We start from the raw sequence: 16,566 nt of genomic DNA on the forward strand, positions 1-16,566 counted from the left end.
CAGTTTTGATAAGAGCGTATGACTGTGAGAAAGACAGGCGCGGCATGGGGAAAAGAAGCATGCATGCAAAACACACGACGTCTGGTTCGAGTCCCCCTTCGCTACCACTTAGAAATTGCAGTTTGGTTTTGGTCCTTTCCCTCTGGGGTCAAGTGGGGTCCGAGATCTCTTAGCCCATGTGGGGGGCCGCAGGACCCCGCACCACCCTCCCGCCGGCGGAGTGCCCAGCCTTTCCCCTCCCTCTCTGCCCCGCACCTCGACCCCTTCCGTCACTCTCCCTCATCCTCCGCAGCCGGGCCCGTCCGCTGCTCACTTGAGCAAGTCCTTGGACTCAGCGGACAGCCGGGCCATGTTGGCTGTAGAGAGAGCGGACAGGTGCGGTGGAGGCGGCATCTGGCAGATGGTGCAGGGGCAGGGCAGCCCGGCCCAGTGCTGGAAGCTGCTGCCCAGCTGTAGCGCGGGCGGCGTAGAGGGCGCTTTGAGCAGAGAGTGGGGAGGCCGAATGGTGCCGATGGCGGGCAGCGAGGCTGCGGACAGCGGTGATGAGGCATTGCCGGACGACAACGCGCCACCCAGGATGGGGTGCACTGGGTGCACAGCGTTGGCGGCGTGAGCTGGGTGGCCGGCCGAATGGCTCACGGTCCCGCAGTGGAAGGCCGAGTGGTGGCCTCCGTAGATCTCTCCAACCAACCTCTTCATCTCCTCTAGAGAGCTGGTGAGCATGAGGATGTAGTTTCTGGCCAGCAGGAGAGTGGCGATCTTGGAGAGCTTTCGCACCGAAGGCCCGTGCGCATAGGGCATGACCTCGCGCAGCCCGTCCATGGCGAGGTTCAGGTCGTGCATCCTCTTGCGTTCGCGTCCGTTGATCTTCAGCCGCAGCTGCTGTAGGTCCTGCTCCGACAGCTGCTTCTTGATTTTGTACTTGCTGCTCTCACCCGCAGCCTTGGCGCCGGCCCGCGAGAGGCTTTCTCCGGGCATCTTCTGCACCAAGTCGCCCTGCGTGGAGGAGACCGAGTTGAGACGGCTCTCCTGGTGGTGGTGGTGGCGGTGGTGGTGGTCCCTCAGATACATCTCATCCATGTCCGGAGACGAAGCTCTGCTGGAGACAGAGCTCGAATCAGAATTCATTTTATTACAGAGGATGCGTCCCGATCGTGGGGAAGCTTTACGCGGAAAATTAAAGAAAATCTTGAATTAAAAAAAAAAAGTCTGCACAGCCCAAGAACCCACTTCTCTGAGACAAGACGCGAGAAGAAGAGCTGAGGCACTGCCTTTCCCCGCCTTCCTCCCTCCCCACTCCCCTCTCTCCGGTTAGACTGTTTCCTGGACAGCTAGTTGGTGTGTGCTTGAACTAACCTCACGCTGAAAAAGAGGGGCTTTTATAGAGCTGCGGCGGAGAAAAGAGACAAAAGAAACCCTCCTATCTATCCTGGGCTGGTTAGGATGACGTGCCATCATTCAGGGCGGTGCGCTTTGCTGTCCCATTTAGCAAGGATTCCTATTCATATTCATTGTGGGGCCGCCCTGGGACACCTCTGCTCCAGACCGCTAGGAGCCCCCAGGCACCAAACCCTCTGATTGACACACTCACCGCTGCGGCTCACGCCTTCCTGATTTTTTAAAAAACTTGCCTCCACCCCCAGCCCTCTTCTCAATTTCCCTAGCCGAATCACACCTAAGGAAACCAAGGAAGGGAAGGAAAGAGGCTAGGAAGGTCGGCGAAGATTCCTCTGAGTTTGGAGAAAAGAATTGAAATATTCTTTCTCCTTCCTTTCATAGCTACTCCTAAATTTTGGCAAATGTGGGCAAAAAAAAAAGTCCCAGTGGAACGGTTTCGGGGACAGATGAGGATGGAGGGCAGGTTCAACGCGCAGGCGGGGGAGAGGAGAGGAGGAGATTGCAGTCCATGTGCATTCTCTGAAGTTTTTTTTTTTAATTAGTTCTCTTTTCCTAAACAGACATTGTGCTCATTCTGTGTATTGGACCCCTCCAGTGTGGTTTCAACAGGATATTCGTATCTGGTGATGGGTTTGCAGCTTTGCCCAATTCTCTTAATTTCTTAGACCTGGAACTGAAGGGGTGGGGGGGAATCGTACTGTTACAAGAGCACCTTAAGGAGAGGAGGAGAAGTAGCCGAGGGGGCGGGGAAAGAGTTAGGGATTGGAAAGGTTCCCGGGAACTCGGGAGCGTGTTCCTGCTTAGGCTTCCCCACGGCCGGGGGACCCTGGCGACACCTACGGCCTCTGTCCGCTGTGCAGAGTGCGGAGCTAGCCGGGGAGAGCGGGAGCTCGGGACCGAAAAATAAGCTACAGTGGTGTGTGCGCGCGCGCGCGTGTGTGTTTCGGCAGCGAAAGGGTCTGGAGAAGCCCCGTGCGTGCGCGCGTGGGCACTGCGGTCCAGCACACAGTTTTTCTGGGGATACAGAGCAGGCCTTCCTGCTCGGTGCCTTCCGGGCGAGTCCCGAGGTCCGCGCGTGTTTTTCTTCCCTCTTGCAGTGTTTTTTATCAATCGGGAATAGCTAGGCAGCGTGAGGGATGGGAAGGCAAAAATTCCTGGAAGGGAGAGAGCCGGAGGGCGGCCTCTAAGAGAACCTGGGTGCCGCCACGCTCCCGGCTCAGAGGGACCGGTGACAGCCGCTAAGTTGTGCTGAGTGTCTGGGTGCAGAGGGCGAAACCGAAACGGTTCTTGGGTAGTTAGGGCCTCAGTCTGCGCAGCGGAGTCACTGGAAGTCTCTAGGACTCGAGAGGAGGAGGCCTCGCTTTCCAGGGACACGAATGGAAAGGCCAGCAGGAGAGGGGGCGGAGAGAGAGAGGGAGCGAGAGGTGGGGTCCGGTCCTCTGCGAGCCTGTGCCTGGTTGGCAGTGACACGGCGAAAGTGTCAATACCAGTCGGAAGGGGTGGGGGGGCAGACGTAACGTTGGAACGGATGCTTTTTCTACACCAAACTTTGCTTTCCTGTAAAAAAAGAAAATGGCCAACAGTCCCTCCAAGGCCAGGACTGCAGTGTCCTTGAAGTTTGGACACAAGCCTCTTATCCTCCAACCGCCCTCACCTCCTTGGAAGAAAAGTTTCTTAAAATGGAAAAGCCACAAGATCTGATTGATCGTGGAAAGATTGATGTGCAAACGCACTCCTAATATCCAAGCCAAAGGGATGTTTCGTAACTCGCCAAACTTGCCCATTTTTGCTCAATGACATCGCTCCTCTCCCCCGCCTCCCAGCTGCTTTTGTGGGGAAGGGTTCCAGAACATCGGCATGTATTCGGACACCGAATAGGTGTCCGACAGAACCCGGGGGGAGAGGCGCGGTCCAGACCGCAGCCCTCTGAGGCTAGCCTGCTGCTCTGTGGGGGCGGGGGGTGGGGGGCAGCAGGGAGATCTCCACTGTAGCGAAAGTGGCTTCGCCGCCTTTGGGGAGGGCACGGGACCGCCCCCCGAGGTCCTCCAGAGCCTCCTCCCTGGCCCCTGGGTTTCCACGTGTCTTTTCCACGCCCTAACTGCGAGTGCTGCTCCCCAGTTTTGATTTCGGGAAGTACCACAGTCTGCTTAGAGCGGAAGGGTTGCAAGTGAAGGAGGAGAAACATCATGCCGTTGGCAGATATTTTACCGAACTAAAACCCCCTATTTTCTCAGTGGACAATAGAAATAGGGTGTAAAATTCCCCCAGATTAACTGAGGAGGTTGCAGGGGCAAAGACGGTGGCGGAAAGCAGCCCTCCAAATACAAGCTGAGCGACTCAGCGCCAGGAGTGTAAAGACAGGGGCCGGGGTTCTGGAAGTCGGAACCAGAAACCTCTCTTCCTCCGCACCGCCTTTCCACCAAGAGGGAGCGTACACCTACCCCGACCAGCTCCTGCGAGATGGGGGTGGGGTCTACGCCAGGCGCCGAAGGGGGGCAGGACACTGACCAGATAGGGCTCCCCCCCCCCCGCCCCAATTCCCAAAAGGTCTTTAGCTCTAGTAACCTGGCGATGCTTGAAGTGGCAGATCTGCCAGTCCAGGCCCAGGGCCCTCGGTCACAGTCCGGAATACAGTGCGTCCTCCCATTTCTGGTCGCCCCCTGCTTTCCCTAAGGGCCGCTATGACAGTGTGGTATGGCCCGAAGTCCAGGGTCTCAGCCAGCCAGGCACTCCAAGCCGGAGTCCCAGACTGTCCTAGGAGGCTTGTTCCTCACTCTCTGTCTCGTGGAAAGATTAACAACGAGAAGAAGGAGAGTGAATAAAGGAGCCACAACTTTGCTCACCATAAAATGGGTTGATTCTTGCCAGGGCCCTAAAGTTAAAGCTGCCCACAGGGCAGCTCTGGCTCTGCTCCCAAGCGCCTGCCTCACCGAGTCGCCTCGATCGTGAGGGTTCACCCACGAACCTTGCTCAGCCTTTGGGGACGAGCCCAGAACCCGAGAAGGAGCAGGCGCGGAACTCAGGAGCGAGAGCTGGCGGATTTCTTCACAGTGTGTCTCTGCCATCACGCACCCGGGTGTGTGCAAGGAGGGAGTGAAGGAGCCGACGTTGGGCGGAAGCTGGTGAAGCAGTCCAAAGGAGCCCTAGCCAGAGATGCACCTTGACCTTGGCCTTGGCCGGGGGCCCATGCCCAGGGCTCGGACAGACAAGGAGATGGAGCGAGCCACCCAGCGGCAGTGCGGGGCCCAGCTCTCTGGAGCCACACCCCGCGTCCTCGCTGCGAGGCAGAGGCGGCGCGGAGGTAGGGGTCGTTCTCTGGCAACAGGTGCTTCCCAAGGACTGCGGGTTGCCTCCTGCCCAGCAGTCTTGGCTCTGGCAAGAGCCCGTGAGTTTCCCAGCTTTTGTGCAATGCGCCAAAGCAGCAGGTCCGCACGGGGACCTGGGCGGAAGAGCAGCCCAGTCTTCCCCGCGTGGCCAGGGCGCACAGCCTCAGCTCAGAGACTCCCGGGAACCGCGCGCTGAAGCATCTACCGTTCGTCCTGACATCCCGCCCCCGTCCATCACCAGGCACAGTCTCTTACCCGTTGCCGTGTGCGTGCCGCTTGCGCTCGGCGCCCACCGCTCGGCAGCTCCAGCCACAGAGTTGCTCTCCAGCAGCTGCCGGCTCTGCCTGAGGCTGGAGCGATTTGGGCTCAGGAGCAACAACCCCACCCCCCCACCCCTCCTAAGAGTCCAGAGGCGAATGTCGCGCTGGCTGACCTGCCGGGTTGCTACAGTGAGGAGCCGGTCAATCAGCAACGTCCAGGGGCTCCTGTGGATCGTCAAGCCTCAAACTTGACCCGCAGAAACTTTGGCCGAGACCGAACAGCGGGAGGCTGCCCTGTGGGCTTCACCTTTTAACCTAACCCCCCTTCCAAAACCAAAAAGATGAAAGGGATGCCCAGATAGTTCTAAAGATGTGCCATCGTGTGCAACCGTAGAAATAGCCTAAAAACTAGTTGACCACGAAAGGAACTTCTCGAACAGTAGTTTCAGCCTGTGAGTACAACAATCGCTCCCCAACAATAGCAGTGGGGGCCGAGTCAATCAAGGTTCTTAGGGTGATCAAAGAATCCTTAACCCAAAGACAAAGTAGAAAAACACAACAAGTTTTTAAAAATTAAATGTTGACATAAACCATAGCCAAGCAGGAATGATCTTCTCCCTCAGCAGCGAATCCTGGCTGGTGGAATTGTGGCTAGGGACTGAGTCCCCAGGCCCCCATTCAGAGGTGCCAACATTGAAATCGCAACAATTTAATAGGTGCTAGAAGGGCCCGAGAGAACAGATCTGGGGCAACTGCCCAAAGTGTTTCAGTTTTCTGGTTGCCCCATATTTTCCATAATATCTTGAACACCCACTGATCTATCTGTCCAGTATTTGTCCTCTTCTTTTTAAAATCTGATTTTGGTACGGGAAAAACAGCAGAAGCTGAAGGACAGTAGAATTTTATGAGGAGATAGTAACTGCTTTTTGAAATGTTGGATTTGAGACTGGAAAATGCAAGGAAGTTCCGGAATAGCATAAATTGACGAGTTGCTCATTATGTGAATATACAGACAAGTCAATCCACTGGCAGAAGTAGAACTGTGATTTTAATGACGCATTAGCAGCGAGTTGGCTAGAACTTACAGACTCATTACAATTATTTAAAGACTGACTAAAGTCAAAGGAGACATGAGCTTCCGGGCTTCATTTATAGGATTTGGCTCAATTAGTGAGCATACTTCAGTACTTTAATTTTTTTTCCTCCATTCTGGTAACATCTGCTCAATTGCCAAATCCTCTCTTGAGTTTCCCTTCTAAGTCTATAAGTTGAATTTTTTTTCTCAAGATTGGAATGTTTAAGTTGATTTAAGTATCACTGGTCATCAATCATGTAAATCAATAAGTTATATTAAAATTTGCATATTTATACACACATTCTTGACATGTGCACTGACATTGTGCATTTGTGGTTCATTAATACCAATACTGAAAAAACACTAAGTAAATGATTTCAAATTAGTATTTTATTGTTCTTAATTCAATTCTTTTGTGATTTTATGGTAGAGGCCACTGGATACAATTTGATATCTTAACATAAAACAGCACAGAATATTAAATTCTGCATTTTGTTTTTGGAAGTTATTGTATTATCTCCTTGGTACAGTCTATTAGAATCAGATCGTTAAATATTACTGTGCTCTTTCCTATAGTGTTTAAGGAATTTAGTGTTATTTTAGAGATAAATATTTATTTTAGAGGTAAATATCTTATGTTGCATATGTATTATTTTCATCTTCTGTTCAGTAACATTAAAGTTTATACAAAAACTATATAAATAAATGATACCACAAACAGATTATTATGTAAGAACTTATGTATAGAGCAATAGAAGATAAAAAGGTGTCAACACTCTTGTCATCAGCTTATTCTGCTACTTTTTTATTATAGGTATCTATACACGTACACTCTGAAGCATACATGTATAGTTGCATGTAGTTAAATACTTTAAAATGTTTATTTGAAGGCTTGGAGTCCTAAATAAAAAGAAATGTTACTTTTCAGATGGTAATGAAGACAACATGTTACACATCTCTTCATAAATATAGTTTGGATTTGAAATGTTATATTGACTCCTAACAAATATGGATTTGTTACATACATTATTTTGGGAAGATGATAATTAAAGAGCCTGCTATTGACCTAGAAAAGTCAAAATGGCACTTTTCAAAAATCAACATTTCCATGGCTGATTGATTTTATCTGAAATCTGTGGTATAGACCGGGTGGACTCTGCTTCATTATTTCTAAAAACAAGTGAAAATGTAATATACAATCTTTTCTCAGTGCATTGTGTTTTTCTATTTATAGATATGTTTTATTTTGTTTGCATAACACCAGCAGTCTGAATGTAAAATTTCTAAGACCAAGTTGTCCTTATTTACAATATGGCTCAATTTTCATCTTCATCTTTATATCATATTATAACATACAATAAAGTTGAAGCAATTATCCAGGCAATTCAAACCTCAGGTTCTGTTTTTATTTTCATGGTGGAGGGGGACAGGCAGTTGTGGGGTGGAGGGCATGTGGAGTGGAGGGTAGAGGGGGGGAAGCAGACTGGAAACAAACTGTCACTCCAAGTTTCTAGGCATTTATCATTCCACATTTTACACGCAGGCCAGTCTGAGTCTCCTGCATTACAGTTGAAATGATATCTCAGTAGTAGTACCAAGAACTGGTTGTGAAACAGTGTCATGCATTTGGGATATGGTAATTTTTACAACATAACATGATAATGGGAATAAATATTTTTTCATAACATGACAAAATTTAAGATATTGATGAAAGATATTTGATCATTTTCCAAACCCTCATATTTTCCCAGTAATTTGGGTTATCCTCTAACCTTGGATAATAATAGCAGAATATTGAACTATTTATATTTACAGAGGTGGTTATTTCAATTAGATATTTAGACCTTTGTTTTTCCTTTTTTACTATGGCAGGTGTAATAAATATGAGTAGACTTTCAGGAAAAAAACCCTTTGAAATGAGACTGAAAAGAAAGAGGAGGGTGTAAAAAATACTGTGTACATAGTATTTAGTACACAGAACTAAATACTACATAGTATACTACATGCCATGTCCTAAATACTACATAGTATTTAGTACATAGTATTTAGTACAGTTTATGAACTATAAACTAAGTACTTCAGTTCACAGTTCATAAACTTAATTCTACCCTTAAGTCTATTTTATGTAATTGAATGTATGAAAGCACTGCCAGAATATGTTTACTTTATAAATTTGTGGAAATTGTAACATTGATGCTAAAATACAATATTCTAATACAGAGCACATTTGCCACTGTTTTCCAAAGGCAGAGATATAGCCTGTTTGCTGATCTTGTTTCAATGCCCATGGCACTCCCTGGCACTTTCCTTCACGATTCATACATCCTGCAGTGCCTTAAACCAGGCAAGCTGCCTGAGATAGAGCTCTGAGAGTGAACCCTGAGTAATCCCTGGGGGATGGTACTTCTGAGTACTGGGAAGGCTTAGCAAGTGCAGCAGAGATGAACTAGAAAACTGGGAGCACTATTAGACTGAAAGGCTGCTAAGAAATAGAATTTTCGAGAGTCAATACCATAGATACCCTAGTACTGCTGGACAGTGCTCCTGAACAAGTTCTTATTTTTTTCACATTGCCAAAAAGAAGGAAAAACTTCCAGCTTTTTATTGAAGGACAAACTTCAGTGTCCCTATTGCTCATAATACAATATGTAATGTAATCACTTAAATAAGACTATAAGACTAGAAACTTACAGTGAGAAAAAGATCATTTTTATTTTGTCAACATGATTTATAAGCTTATTTTAAAATAATTTCCAGAGTCAAAATTCTTTTTCTCTGAAAAAAAGCTTTTATGTGTGACTTATTCGTATAAAAAGAAACCAAAAGCAATTATGTATACAATTTTCAACTACACTTGCTATAATTGCCCTGTCTCTTCATCTTTATCAAACTTTGCCTCCTAAAAAAGTGAAGCAGAGGATAATAGCTTTTTTGTTCCCATTAGATTTATTAATTAACATAATTATATTAAATGGAAAATAATACCTTTGAGGAAAGTAATTCCAAGAACAGACACTCATTGGAAAAATATTGCTACAAGATATGGGTGGCAAGAAAGATGTTGACCAAGAGTCTATAACCAATTCACCTTAAGGGTTTTAAGTAGACTAAAAACTGAAGGGCCTATGCAGATTGGGGTTGAAAACATTTTTTTAAGACAGGACTAGAATAACCAAAAATAGTTCCTCTCAACGTCTGTGGTGTCCTTCATGCCCCTTCGATAAGGCCATGAGTAACAAAGGGAATGAAAGTAAATGTCAGCAAAGAATATAAACACATAAAGAATATTATGCAGTTTTTAAAAAAGAAATTTAGTCTTCTGGCCAAAACTTGCAAATGCCACGGGCTTATAGGAAAGATGAGCTCTAGGGGAGCTATAAATAAGAGATTGTTTTGATAACTCTTATATTGTAAACAAAGATACGCCACTCCCCCATTGATGAGCTGCCCTCCTTATGATGAAGACCAGAGGCAGATATTATACATGAAAGACTTCACAACCCATCAAATTTCCTGGATAGGATTTACTGCTTACCAGCTGTGCAAGCGTACACAAGTTTCCTCCTATTTCTGAACTTTCATCTTGTCATCTGCACAATGAAACTGATACTCAGGACATATGTCATTGCAAGGATGAAATAATAGTGTTTTCCAAACCTTTTAAAATCACACTTTTGAAAAAAGAGAATGCTCACCTTGTCTTCTGTATATATTCTATCCAGGCAACAGTATTTGCCCAGCTTTATTCTTTTCCAGTTTTCCTTGTAAAAATATTATCCTGGTATTCTTTTTAAAGTTCTTTATCTTCCCTCACTATTAAAGCTGGGACCCATCCTTTCTTATTGCCCACACACCCTGGCAAGTTGAGAACTAGTAATAAAAAACATGCCCAAGCCAAAGTACCTCTCCAAAGTTGGAGTAGGTAAGGGGTGGAAAGGGCTGTGACTTTCAAAAATAAAATTGTGATACAGAATTCACTAGTTTTAGAATGCAGTGTGACAAGTTCTCAGTCCCTCTAAACAACATGGTAGGGGAAAAACCAAAACAGAAAACCCCCAAAGTTTTAAGGAGGAGGCAGTCATCAGCAGTGTCAAATTCTCTTGACAGGTCTGGTGAGAAGAAGGCTAAGATTTATCAATATGGAAGTCACTGACAATCTACAGTAGAAGAGTTTTAATGGTAGAGTGGGGGTAGTAGTCAGAATGGAGTAAATTTCAAAAAAAATGGGATGGGAGAAAATGGAGAATGTAACTGTAGAAATCTTCAAATAGTTTTGCTAAAAACAGAAGCAGGAAAATGGGACAATATTGGAGCAGTATTTTTTTTAATATGGGAGAAATGACAGAATGCTTGTATATTTATGGGAATGATCTAGCTAGCAGTGAGAAGAAACTGATGATGCAGAGGTGAGAGGGGACAATTGCTGGATCCATGCCCTTGAGTAGGTGACAAGGAATGGACACTACACACAAGTGGAGGGGATAGGCTTTATGTAGGAACACAGAAAAGACAGCAAGAAGGAAGACAGTAAACAGACCCAGGTGCAGGAAGGCTGGGTTTGGAAAATGTCTTCGAATCCTATTTTTTCCCAGTCAGATAAGAAGCAAGGTCCCAGCTAAACATGAGAATTAGGGAATGAGTTGTTGGGGATTCGAAGAGATAAAAGATATGAAGAATCTTTTAGAAGCAATGGGAAGCAAGTGGACTAAGAAATAAGGATGGTTGCCACGTCACACATGCACAGGTGCACTGCAAGAAGGCACCCGGGATTCCACTCTGGGCACGGCTATTCAGTCACCCACTCAGCACAGGAGGGGCTGCAGCGCTGGGGGTCCTGGGCTTCCCACACAGATACTGCCAGTTGTTCAAGTCACCCCTCTTTTTATTCCTTGTAAACAGATGTCTAATTTTTCATATTTGACAATGTGCTCACAGAGAGGGGAGGACTCAAGACTAGTCTCAATCATGATTATCTATTTCCATTTGGTCAGATGCTTACTTACTCCACTAGAGGTAGAGGTGGCCACATGACCCCGTTCTAGCCAATGAGAATAAGAGGTAGCCTGCTGGAGGCTTCTGGAAGAGCTATTTCCTTCTTGGACAAAATGAAGTCTCTTTTATTTCTACTTTCTGCTTCTTGTGTGTAAAAATGACTAGAATTGTGGCTGCCACTTTGTTGAATGAGAATGAGAAGCCAATCTAGTGTCAGAGCAGAAGGGAAGGAAGGGCAGGCATTGATTATCAAGCCACCAGGCCAGGCCTGGATCAACTTCTCAACCATCTTTGTATTGAGTCTAATAAATGTTTTATATTGTTAAAGCCACTCACTTGGGTATTCTGTTATATGCAGCCATATGCATTTTAACTGATATTTCTAGATTCCAAAGTGATAACCAACATTTAAACATTTTACACACAATATATAATAAAAGGAAGACTCAGTTCCTCATTTCTCCCAAAATAAGATCCATATATTTCAAAGTATTACTGAGGTTCCACTTTTGGGTATATATCCAAAAAAGTTGAAAGCAGCATCTTGGAGAGAACCCATGTTCATAGCATTATTCATGAATAGCCAGAGTGGACACAACCAAAACGTCATTGATGAATGAATGGATAAACAAAATGTGGCATATACATACAATGAAATATCATTCAGCTTTAATAAAGAAGGAAAATCTGACTAGTGCTACAACATGGATGAATCTTGAGAGTACTAGGTGAAATAATGGAGTCACAAAAAGACAAATACTATGTGATTTCACTTCTGTGAGGTAAGTGGAGGAGTCAGATTCACAGAAACAGAAGGAAGGTTGCCAGGGCGGGGGAGAGAGAGAATGGAGAGTTCGTGTTTATTGAGTATAGAACTTTAATTTTGTAAAATGAAAATGTTCTGAAGATTGCTTGCATGACGATGAAATGTGCGTAACGCTGCGGAACTATGTACTTAAAAACAACTAAGATGGTAAATCTTCTGTCATGTATACTTTACCACAATGAAAAATAAACATAAATGTAATACCAAGAAACAAGAAAAAGATAGCTCACAAAGAAAACCATAAAGCTTACTGAGAAATATGGTGTCCATGAAAATTAAGCACAGTATAGTGAAATTATTTTTCAGCATGAGAAGTTTTCAGCAGAAGTTTTTTTTTTAAAGCAATTGTGTGAAGTCATTGGAGTACTTCAAGAATCAAATAAAGGTACAAATCAATCAATCAGAAGGTATTGGCATGCAGGTGGTGCCACTGACATCAGGAGGGGTTTTAAAAATATATATTATATTTGTATCACATATAAATTAACTTTTTAAAAACAGAATAGTTTAGGAAAATATATGGAGAGAATAGAGCTGCGAAGTTTAAATCCATTAGGAAACTCATGCGTGGGGTGTTCAATCACACATCCTTTGGAAATACACTGATTCGTACTTTGTAACTAGAGGTGCTTAATATTTGTTGAACACCTACTATGTGCTAGGCTCTTCACACGTAGTATTTCTAATCCTGGAAACAGCCCCCAAGGTATTTAATATCGTCCCTATTTAGGGGTGGGGGAACTGAGACTTGATAAGATTATGTTGCATAGTCTAGGTAGGATACAGAGTAAATAAGTGGGGGGCCAGGATTCAACTCAGTGTTGTCTGGCTCCAAAACCTGTGTTTCGTCTACTGTCCATTCTGAATGATTGTTGTCAAAGTCTGAATAGAGCGATCAGGGAGTCTGGGCTTACATCCCCACCCAGTGGCAGAGTCAGTGTCTCTGTCCCCCTTGCCCCCTCCCCACCAGAATGGTTTCCACAGAGGTCTTCTAATACTGGAGATTTATATGAGATCCAGAGTCTCATAACATTAATGTCCAGGACACATTGAAAATGACTCATCATACCAAAACTCAGGAAAACCTCAACTTGAATGAGAAAAGAGTCACCAGCTACCAACATCTAGATGACGATGATGTTGAAATATCTGACAAGGACTTTAAGGCAGCCACAATAAAAATGCTTCAATGGGCCCTGGCTAGTGTGGCTCCGTGGACTGAGTGGCGGCTTTCAGACCAAAGGGTCACCAGTTCGATCCCCAATCAGGGCACATGCCTGGGTTTCGGGCCAGGTCCCAAGTAGGGGGAGTGCGAGAGGCAACTACACACTGACATTTCTCTCCCTCTTTCTCCCTCCCTACCCCTCTCTCTAAAGATGAATAAATAAAATCTTTAAAAAATGCTTCAATGAACAATTACAAACACACTTAAAACAAATGAAAAAGTAGAAAACTTCAGCAAAAATATAGGAATATAAAGAAGAACCAAATTTTATAACTGAAAAATACAATAAACAAAATAAAAATCTCAAACCCATTAGAGAGAAAATAATCTGAAAAAAAATATATATATAAAATTAAAGACAAAGAGTTGTCATTTGGCACCCCACAAACATTTTGGTATTTGAGATCATGTCTTACAGAGGTGGTGCTCGATTTAAAACATATATTCCAAACAATTACTGCTCCAGAGCTGTTACAGTTCATTTATTCAAAGGTAACTTTTTTGTCATGCAATGGTTCTATGCAACTGTTCTATGTAAGTGGCTTTGTTTCAAAATGATTATGAAGAGAAAAATAGAATGTTTAAGCTCAAAAACACCTTAAAGAGGTATGTAAAAGCAGTTTATAAATTGTAAAATTTGAGGAATGCAAGCTATTAATATTTTAGCCCAACCTCTTTATTTTATATATGAGGAATTTATGGGCAAAACAAACATAAAAAATGCCCCCTCCCCAAACAAGTGACTTGCTTAAGGTTAATATCTAATTAATAACAGATTTGGGACTGGACCTCAGGTCTAACGACGGCTAATGTAAATCTTTTCTCACTAATAAAATGAATTTAGACAGGGACTAATCCACGAGAAAGAGATATGATTTTTAGCACTACCTTTTCTTTGAAAGTAATATTCCATAGTTTACAAGATGTTAATCTTTAAAAATACCACAGCATTAGAAAAGGTATCAAAGTACTACCAAAATACATCAAAATAGAATCTTGTAATCAATGTTTTTTTTGTTGCCAGGTAAACTATAAAATATGACATAATCTAGAGCAAAACTTTCCTTACATATTTGCTAGTGGGAGTTATAGAATCTGTGGTGATACAGTAACCTGTATAACCTAAAAACAGTGGCAGTTGTTTTCCTTAATATTTTGCTCCTTTATAAAGGAAAATAGGCCTTTATAGGAATAAGGGATTGAGGGGGAAAACTGTAGATTGGTAAGAAAAATAGTCCTGTTGCCTGAATGGGGGGTAGGGTGTGTCTACTTCTGTCTCCACAGCAAGAATAAGACACAATTCGTTATTTCAACAACTGTTTTTCAGATTTCAAGTGTAATTCTGGTACATTTTCCTTTACTTTCCATCACTCATAACACCCCTTACCCCGCCCAAGGCCAACAAATGCAAACAAATCAAACCTGTGCTATGTCAGTGCTGCGAAGCTGAGTGTCACTGTCACACCTGTGCAAGTAGAGTCACAAGTATTTGGCAAGGGAGACCCTAAAGAAATGCCAACATATGCACCAGCAATCACGACTGGGAGAGGAGCCTGCTGCAAACACACGCTCTGTGGCGTGGTCCTTGGAATGGCAGCAGCCACCAGCACGCAGAAGTTTGTGATTTCAGAGCCTGGGAGCACTGCTATTTGTTTCCACAGATTTGGGGCCGAGTGGGCTGGACTGGATTAAACCGAAGAGGAATCTGTTTATCCCTTCTGCTTTAAACACCAATCAAAAGCTCTGTTCCTCTCTTGAAGGTGCTGAAATGCAAAGCAAGCTCCTTGTTCCTTTTCTCTCTCTTGGTGGCATTTGAAAGTGTAAAGCTTTGAATACCAATTGCTTGAACTGGACATATGTGAATCTCTTCTAATCCTACTAATCCTGTCCCCAAGTGCTCCTTTGTATGTGGAGGCAGCACACATAGATCTAAGTGAAAGTGGCCCTAATCCTGGAAATGTGGAAAAATGTCCCAGTGTGAGAGATGCGAGAGGGAGAACTCCCTGCCAGAGGGACCTGCTGAAGAAACTATTGTGTCAGTTCAAGGAAAAGAGAAGCTGTGGAGGAGCCCTCTCACCTTTTCTGAGCTCCCGGGAGGAGAGCAAACCCACGCAGCAGGCGTCCTCCCTTGCAAACAGCCTTCATGCACTTGAGCAAACTCACAGAACTGAGACAGTTTCTAAAGGCTGAGAAATTCTCCCGGCGGTTGCTTTCAGTGTCTTGAACCCAGCAGGCCAGGCCTGCTGATGTGCTGACTTCATTAAGTCCCAGAATTTCCTTTTAAACAGCCGGCATGTTTACAGATGTCTGAGCTGGTGCTCCGGCTGCAAACAGAGCGGAGGGGGGGCAGACATTTTTGTTGAAAACCCAAGAAGTAAAATAATCCTATAGATACTACCTTGTTAAGACCGTTCAAATAGACAGGAGACGGACAGTAAGTTTCTAAATTACTCTGTTCTGCCAGGGCGACTTGTGAGTCCCCACTGACTGTGTGCCTGCAATTGTCAGCGAGGAGCAGGGCAGCTTTTGAACTTTCTAAAGGAAATGTGGCTGCTTTTCCAGCCTCGTGAAGAATGCCTGAATCCATCCATTCACAAATAATAACTTCTGCAAACAGACTATTTTAAAGTTCGTGGAATATTTAATGACTTATTTTTGAGTTAAGTTATATGGGCGGAGGGCTGATTAACAATAGAAGTGTTGCATTTAAAAATTTGTTTTGAAATTTTCAATTTTACAAACCTTGTGAGGAGGAGGATGTAAGTACTGCTATTTCCACTTGATGGAAAAGGTATCATAGTTAATTTAACATTTAATTTCAACTCAAATGTAGATACATTTATTTCAACTCAAAGGGGCATGAAATCTTTTGAAAGAACCATTAGTACAATACCCCATCCAGGCGGTTACTACAATTTAAAGTTGTATCAGGAAACACAATTCAAACATCTTTATTTCTTCTACTTTGTTGGATTCATTGTTGTCATTGGTCAATTGTTCCTTTTTAAAATTATTGTAATTAAAAACTGGGTGAAAATTTTTAAGCAGACAATATTTTCAAAACCCAGGACTTGGTAAAAAATGCTTTTATTATATTTCATATCAAAAGAGGAAATCATGCATAAATAAATGAAATAAAGTACTGCAAAAAACAAGAAATAGGCCCAAAATGGAGTTACTTATGCTAATCCCTACATGACCAACTGAAGATTTAATCACAGTTTTGGCTTTCTCAGAAATGGAATCCTAAACCTATCAATCAGGATTTGTCTCACCAAAAACAGTTAGGTCACCTACCTGATGGACCCCTCCCATGCCCAAAAGGAAAGTAACTTTGCAATAACCAACCTGCATTTTTGCCTCATAGAACTTCCTTGCTTCCTCTCCCTTATGTCTGTAAAAGTCTTTCATTCTGTGAATTTGTACAGCTCCTTAGAGCTCCTTTCCATGTGGTAGGGTGGGTG

At 44.1% G+C, this 16,566-nt stretch overlaps 1 protein-coding gene across 1 annotated transcript; it reads right to left on the minus strand.

Annotated features, from left to right (window-relative positions):
* Positions 1–309: 309 nt before the first annotated feature.
* Positions 310–1,128, minus strand: OLIG3 (oligodendrocyte transcription factor 3). The gene has a single exon (XM_045844188.1). It carries the CDS (start codon positions 1,126–1,128, stop codon positions 310–312), a length of 819 nt encoding a protein of 272 aa, XP_045700144.1.
* Positions 1,129–16,566: the final 15,438 nt, after the last annotated feature.

Source organism: Phyllostomus hastatus, unplaced genomic scaffold (genome assembly GCF_019186645.2).
Source record: "Phyllostomus hastatus isolate PE091 unplaced genomic scaffold, TTU_PhHast_1.1 phas_contig_40, whole genome shotgun sequence".
NCBI lineage: Eukaryota > Metazoa > Chordata > Mammalia > Chiroptera > Phyllostomidae > Phyllostomus > Phyllostomus hastatus.